The sequence below is a fragment of the Priapulus caudatus genome, unplaced genomic scaffold, assembly GCF_000485595.1.
Source record: "Priapulus caudatus unplaced genomic scaffold, Priapulus_caudatus-5.0.1 Scaffold2219, whole genome shotgun sequence".
Lineage (NCBI taxonomy): Eukaryota > Metazoa > Priapulida > Priapulimorpha > Priapulimorphida > Priapulidae > Priapulus > Priapulus caudatus.
In genome coordinates, this window is record NW_014579280.1 from 24,035 (window position 1) to 31,534 (window position 7,500).

Genomic DNA, 7,500 nt, shown 5'->3' on the forward strand with positions numbered 1-7,500 from the left:
GGTGTGGAAATCGCAGGGTATAGTATGGCATGGGATACGCTAAGTGGGGCTGTGTAAATCTTAGGGTGGCATGGAATTGGATACACGGTATAGTGGGGGTGTAGAAATTGCAGTGTGGTATGGTATGAAATACACAACGTAGTGGGGCATGGAGATTGCAGAGTAGCAAGGCATGGAAATATCAAAATATCACGGTAGTGAGGTACAGAAGTCACGGGGGCAGCAGGGTATAAATATCTCAAGGCGGAACGGTATGGGATATGCACGGGATATGCAGTGTAGTTGGGCACAGAAAGTGCAGTGGCTTTTTTTAGGGGGGGGGGTCTTTTTACAAATTCAGCACGGTGTCTACGTGCTCGGGTGTGCTTGTGTGGAGATACCTTTTATGTTGAATGTTTCGTTTGCTTGGTACATATAATGTATTTCCTACAGATTTACATAATGTACAGTGATACAATTTGTTAAAAGGAAAAAGAAAAAAAAAGATCAATAAAGTTTTTTGAGTCGGCCCCTATTTGGCGGGTCGGTAAAACAAACAAACAATATTTTTTATGGCCCCGTCAATTAGCCTTTAAGTCGATCCTCATCGCCAGTCCTTCCCTAATTGATTTTCGCATGCTTACCTGCACGAGAAAGAGCGCCTGCACGAGAAGGCTGAAGAGAATGTCGGCTATGAGGCGGCTAACGCTGGGCATCAGCTGCGGCTTGCCCCGCGTTTTCTTGTAGGCGGCGTCCGCGATGTCCTGCAACACGACGCGGCGTCGATGAGACGCGCGCTCGGGAATGCGCCGCACGCGCGCGCTCTCGCTGTGGTCGCCACGACGCCGACCGCAGCTCTTCCAGTCAGTTAAGTTAGTTAAATCCTTCCCGCGCCTATGTGGCGCATAGGGCGGTGCCTATCTCCGTTTCAGTAACCCTGAGACCCCACAGCTGCTTTCACAGTAAATGCTACAGTAGGGGGTTAGTCCACTGGTAGCACTGCGAGTCAACTTGAAGTTAACGCTGAAGGGTTCGTTGTCGTATCAGGTACTACAGATATGTACCCGAGATACATATATGTATACACAGTGTACCAGACTTGTACTACAGAAGTGTACCCTAACCCTAACACTAACCCTAAACCTAACCTTATCCCTAACCCTAACCCTAACTCTAAACATACCTCATATAAAAATATAAACATAATACTAACCAACCTAAAACTACCTCGGGTACATATCAGTAGTACCTGATATGACAATGACCCCCATCTGTGTCAGTTAAGTTAGTTAAATCCTTCCCGTGCCTATCACCGTTGCAGTAACCCTGAGGTTACCCCGCAGCTGCTTTCACAGTAAACGCTACAGTAGGGGGTTAGTCCACTGGTAGCACTGCGAGTTAACTTGCCACACTCTATCTCTATTTGCTGAATGCTAAGCAGAGAAGCCGTGTGTACCATTTTTCAAGTCTTTGGTATGACCCGGCCGGGAGTTGAATCCCCGACCTTCCACCATGCGAGGCGAGCACTCTACCATTGAGCCATCGCTATGGTATTTCTCCATTTCTTCCAGTCAGGAGGGCAGAAACAATTTACGATGCAGCCGCGTTTGCGCAGGCTGCGCCTTTTCACGCGGCCGATCGGCCCAAGCCCCATAAACGGCCCCGTCTCCGGTGTCCACAGCGCTTTTTTTCCAACCCCGTCAAATTTTGAGATTCCGAGAATCAAAAACAAAAATCAGCCCCGTCTAGAGAAAATCAGCCCCGTCTAGAGAAAATCAGCCCCGTCTAGAGAAAATCAGCCCCGTCTAGAGAAAATCAGCCCCGTCTAGAGAAAATCAGCCCCATTGAGTAAATGACAGGGCCTTTTTTTAGGCCCCGTTTTTTTCTCAGATGGCGAAGCCTGGTTTGTGGTGTCGCGATGGCGATAGGGGCGAGCGTGCGTGGACACCCGAAGCGAACGCGTAATCTCAAGAGTTACGGAGCAGTAAGACGCCCGGTCTCGTACCTGAAACCAGAGGCTATTGACGATCTTGCTCAGTAGGAATAATGGAAGCACCCACAGAGCGCTGAATGTGTAGGACAGAGACGGCGCGACGTACGACCACACGGTGCTGTGCAGTGCAGCCTCACCTGCGAAGGAACAGTCGAAAGTCACCCATATAGATCGAGTTGACCATAGCAGTGTTTCCTCTAGCCAAAAAGGTCTGTGAGGTGGTAAATTTTGTTTGGTGTGTTTGCGCATTTCGAGGTCCTAGCAAAGCGAGCACTGCAGGTAGCATCATTGTTAGTCGTAAATTTAAAAAAAAAGATGCAATTTGGTGCATTCTAAGCTATTCTGAACGATTTTCGTCAGCGAGGCGGTGTTTTGGACAAATTTCTGTGTGGCGGCCGAGAATTTGAGAGAGGCGGGCCGCCTCGCTCGTGTCAATGCAGGAGAAACACTGCCATAGTACCTTTACTGTGTGTGATATTACACTATGAATTGATTCGATATGCGTGAACACCCTGCTTTCTAGTCCACTCAGGCAATAAACCATAACTTATGACAGCACTGATAATAGATATCTCACATGGACAACCATATAACACCGACGGCTATCGAATTGATGTACTTACTGAGAAAGAAATGCGTGACGAAGTGTAGAAACGGAAGCACCAGTTTGTAGAAAATTACTATACTCAGCTGTAAAGGCAAAAATAAATCACCATCAAGCAATAGAAAATTAAATCTACTGCCATATAGCAGTGACACAAGCATGCATATATACGATTATCATTTATTAACAATTACGAAATTCACACACACGCAAACATATATATATATCGAGGTTAAACAAATGGTTATATAAATTTTAATAGACCATTTATCAAAATGCAAAGTATAAATTGCTTAACTTACCCAAAACACCCCTCCGTTCAGTGCACAGCACTGAATGATTCTATGGAAAAGCTTTGGAGGACTACAAGATACAAAAGAAAACAAAAACAAAAATTCATCAAAAACCATGCTCAAAGATCGCAAATACATTTTGAAAACTATGCAAGTCAGTTTAACAATTATACTGGAACCAAACAATCATTGAGCAACAAGCACCACCCGTACTTGCTCTTTGGTGTTGCTGATGTTGTTTTCTCGCTCTCAGCCTTGGCAGCCTCTCTTCTCCGTGCCAGCACGCTCGTGGCTTCCTTCTTCACCTCCACCTCTTCAATCTGTGTGTCATACAGCTTGTGGAGCACGCCCATGCCTAAGATGGCGTCGCGCATGCCGCGAACGACCCCACGAAGCACCGCTCGCAAAGCGTCCGCCATTTATCTGCCCGGTGGTGATGCAGCGCACATGTGAAGTCGTGTAGAAATCGTAGCATGGATGTCGTCTGCCGGGAGAGAGCAATGTTCCCTAAATTTCATTCTATAGTTTGCAGTGAATACAATTTTGGCTTGTGAATAGCGTTAACGTAACTAGTAGTACGTACCGCGTACGTCGTCATAGAAAAATACTAAGCCTAATCATCACCACTAGTTGACAATTGTGCTTTTAGTTTTACAGAGTAGTGCATGAGTAGGGCCTACTGCGCTTCGTAATTGTAGTTTAAATTATTAATTTATTATTATTATTGATTTATTTCAATTTTATCATGCCCTCAATCATCAGCTGTCTGCAGACCTAGCAAGCCCTAAACTCAGTAACTGAGTAGCTCTAGAGTAGAGCTATCCTATGAGTATGACCGAGACGTTTCAGTTCATTGACATTGGTGCCGATGACATAGATTTTAAGTAACTTAGCATAAAATCTTATCTTACCAATTTGCGTTAGACGTAAAACTATCACTATGAGGGGATAAACATACTAAAAAAATAATAAGCACGTTCCAACGTCATCAAAACAAAAACACAGCTGTTGTTGTGAATCCGCCTAATAAACAAGTGGCTGTAAGTCACGTAGTCAGCGACATCTCTCGGACATAAATAGAAATGAAACTGAATGTGTTCCACATGTTGTCGCTTGTTGTTTGTCGATGTTTTGCGAAATACATGCAACATGGCTGCGCCCATACCTATTATAAACAACTGGGATAATCTGTGAAAAGTTGCCAAGCACAGCCATTGGGTAAGTCAAATTCATCAGTGCGGTTTGTTAGTTATATTTCGACGTAATAATTTATCTATATTAGCCTGAATAAAATGGAAAACGATGGTTGAGAGGTCTTTAACTGCAAGCGCAAAAATTCACGTTGTTTCAAACGATGTTTGAAAACCCTCGCCTCAGTGTGAGATAGTGCAGTAAATTACAGTTCCCGTATGAGCTTCTACGCGTTCACTGCACTGAATAACTATTACATGCACATAAGGTTGCGTTTTAAGATTACCCTATAGGGTTGGATTATGGATAGATTGAGGTTTTTGATTTGGAGTATGTATAAATTTAAATTGACTTTGACTTTGAAAACAAACTGCACACAACATCATTATGATTATTAACGACCACACTGCCCACAGTGACGCTCATACTCATAGGGACTATGTCCCTCAGGGTACTGCCGGAACGTACCCTGGGTACGGTCCGGTATACCGGAACGTACCCTGGGTACGGTCCGGTATACCGGAACGTACCCTGGTGACTGGTCACTATTTGATATGGTTAGGGTTAGCATTAGGGTTAGGGTTAGAATTAGGGATAAGGTTAGTGTTAGCGTTAGTGGAGTAGGCGAGGTACGGTCCGGCATATTAGATAGTACCAGGGTACGTTCCGGTGTACCGGACTGTATCCAGGGTACCTTCCGGCAGTACCCCGGGGGACATAGACCCTCTCAGCCACAGTGACAATGTCAATAAATTGTGCTTGTCGTACCTTTGTGTGTTTATCCTTGTTATAGTCGTCTAGCTTTATTTGTGTACACATTTTTGGAAATTTACGTGTCGATTATCATCTAAATTTAAAAAAAATCAAATCACATTCAGTGCAGCGGAGGAGTCACGATTTTTAATCTCAATAACGATAGGTACCTACCTACCTTTGGCGAGCCTAGCCGCTAAAGTTGTATCTCGTATCTTCTAGTGGCTTCTAGAAGATTCTCTAAGATTATAGCATGTATTTTAAGAACGGAATTGCCATCCCCAAAAGGTATACGGTACTATACCTGCTGTGTTTCTCGTCTGCTAGTGGTGTGTAGGTTCATGGAGAAGATGATGTCGGCGCTTCACCCGGAGATGGCCCGCTTGGAGGGAGACTCGGTCGACGGACCGGGAGGCCTAGCCGCCGACTTTGACGGTTCGTTCTCGGGCCTCGGCGTTGAGCTTGGCTCATCAACGTATAACATGAGGTGAGCAGCGTCAGTTGCGGCTCTGCAGGTTAGGTGTCAATATGGCGGCGCCGAGTCTATCGACTCGCAGCTAGGGCCTGCATACCTCCCAAATCCCATTAGTTGATACAAATCACGTGCCTGAAACTCCTGTTTTAATAAAACTTTTATGGTGCATTGTGACCCTAACCCTACAGGGGTCGAAATTAGATTTCTATTATGGTATCCATTCGGGATACCAGGTATTGAAATCTGGTATCCCCCCCCCCAAAGATCTGGTATTCCATTTTTTGGATAGTAATTTCAACAATGTTGATACGTATCCAAAATCTTGAAATATGCAATAATAGCATTTGAAAATTATTAATATGAAATGTAATTATTATATAAAAACATGAAAACAGATTCACAGATATGCACAGACAAGTACACTGCAAACGTATTGTCTAGACGCATTGTCTGGTTCGCTTGATACAATGTATACACATCACATTTATGATCAACATAGGCCACGCTTACGTTTGCGCTTGCAAATATGCTCAATAACCACTATCCTGATATTGACGATTTTTTTTTACTATTCCGGCGGGATATCAAGCATTGAAATCTGGTATCCAACACAAGAATCTACTATTCCGCGGATATCGGGATACCGCTAATTTCGACCTCTGCCCTAACCCTAATCCTAACCCTAACCCTAACCCTAACCCTAATTAAAATTTAAATAAAAAATTAACTAGATTTGTATCAACCAATGGCCATTTGGGAGGTATGCAGGCCCTAGCTGCGAGTAGTCTATCGCAGCCGGTATTATTACCATTATTATCAGGAGTGTATCAATATTGATACACTCCTGTTATTATTATTAAATCTTTATTGCATGTAACTCAAATACAAATACATGCATGTACTGAATGCCATATATATATATACGTCTTGCGTGATGACCGCCTCGTGTTTGATTATTGCGTTAATTCTGCGTGTTCTCGTGTTTTTCAGCGAGGCACTTCTCGCATTGCCCGTCTTCAAGTACGAGAAGCTTGAACATGGGTGAGCTGTGTGTTAGAGTCAGCATGTAGGCTGTTAGGAATGTGGTTAGCTGAGTAGAGCTGTCTGCCCAAATTAAATAACGCGCCAGGCTACGTGAGAACTAATATAGTATCGGAAGCCATCGTTTCACTTGGCATACGAGAAAATGACTATTCGCTGTGATTCAACGATTTGTTACTTAGTTGTACAGCGATCAAAATGATCTCACTTACCATGGTAGCAGAAATGTGTGCAACTAGTATGCAAGTGTTTTTTAGTAACCTTGAAATATTCCAGCTGGATTTGATATTAATATTATTGCCGGTTTTTAAATTTTGTATTTAGTGTCTATAATGAATCGGTATCATGTTTTACAGATTTCAGTATGTGCTGGGAGCTGCCACATCACCCGCTACAAGAATGAATGAGGAGACACTTACATACTTAAATCAGGGTATGACTTACAATGCAAAGACAAACCAGTGTACAAGATTTTAATCATGTGGAAGTTCATATATAGTCATGCCTGACTAGACAAGCGTGTGACATTAAAGAGTGGATAGAGAATTAGAAGGTGTTAATATTGTTATGTAACAAAACGTTTGTTATAATTGAATGCGAATTTGTTTCTTAGGACAGTCCTATGAAATCAAGTTGAAGAAACTCAGTGACCTTGGCAGCATGAAGGGGAAACAGCTGAAGGTAATTTGCTAGTTAGTGGTTGATCAGTTATCATGCACCTTCCTAGTTCATCTCAACTATGCAATGTTTCCTTCACTCCTCTTTCCTTACTAATTTCCCTTCTCCTCTCCTTTCTCTGCCCCATCCTCCCACTTCTTCCACCCTTTCCTTCACACAACCTTCCTCACAAATCTGTATTTTTTCCTCCTTCTGCTTTCTGCTCCCCTCTTTCTCTTACTCTTTATAATGCTCCTCTGTCTCCTATTTTTATTTCCGTCCCCATCATCTCCTCTGCCTCTTCCTCTTCCTTCTCTCCTCCTCCTCTTTCTCATTCACCTTCCTTGTTATTATTTTTCTTCTTCATGATTCTTTCCTTCGTCCCCATGCTCCACACTTCCACCTCATCAATTGGCACTAGTGATATCCTTCCCGATGATCGATTATAATCAAAAGTCAGTCGTTTGCAGCAACCGACTAAGCGCTCGATTGTGAAAATAAAAAATCGATTATC

At 43.3% G+C, this 7,500-nt stretch overlaps 2 protein-coding genes across 2 annotated transcripts in view; one reads left to right on the forward strand and one right to left on the reverse strand.

The window, feature by feature from the left end:
* LOC106818410 (etoposide-induced protein 2.4 homolog) overlaps positions 1-3,896 on the reverse strand; it is a 7,137-nt gene extending 3,241 nt beyond the window's left edge. Inside the window, exons 1-6 of the mRNA XM_014823124.1 lie at positions 3,781-3,896; positions 3,083-3,353; positions 2,879-2,939; positions 2,596-2,662; positions 1,985-2,109; positions 618-743 (exon numbers count right to left, since the gene is read on the reverse strand). Of these exons, the coding sequence (XP_014678610.1) occupies positions 618-743; positions 1,985-2,109; positions 2,596-2,662; positions 2,879-2,939; positions 3,083-3,288 (585 nt within the window). The 5' untranslated portion in view covers positions 3,289-3,353; positions 3,781-3,896. The remainder of the gene's footprint in view (positions 1-617; positions 744-1,984; positions 2,110-2,595; positions 2,663-2,878; positions 2,940-3,082; positions 3,354-3,780) is intronic.
* Positions 3,897-4,264: 368 nt separating this feature from the next.
* The window catches only part of LOC106818409 (alpha-globin transcription factor CP2-like), an 8,478-nt gene continuing 5,242 nt past the window's right edge, over positions 4,265-7,500 (forward strand). Inside the window, exons 1-5 of the mRNA XM_014823123.1 lie at positions 4,265-4,328; positions 5,141-5,300; positions 6,279-6,329; positions 6,686-6,762; positions 6,943-7,010. Coding sequence (XP_014678609.1) covers positions 5,155-5,300; positions 6,279-6,329; positions 6,686-6,762; positions 6,943-7,010 — 342 coding nt within the window. The 5' untranslated portion in view covers positions 4,265-4,328; positions 5,141-5,154. The remainder of the gene's footprint in view (positions 4,329-5,140; positions 5,301-6,278; positions 6,330-6,685; positions 6,763-6,942; positions 7,011-7,500) is intronic.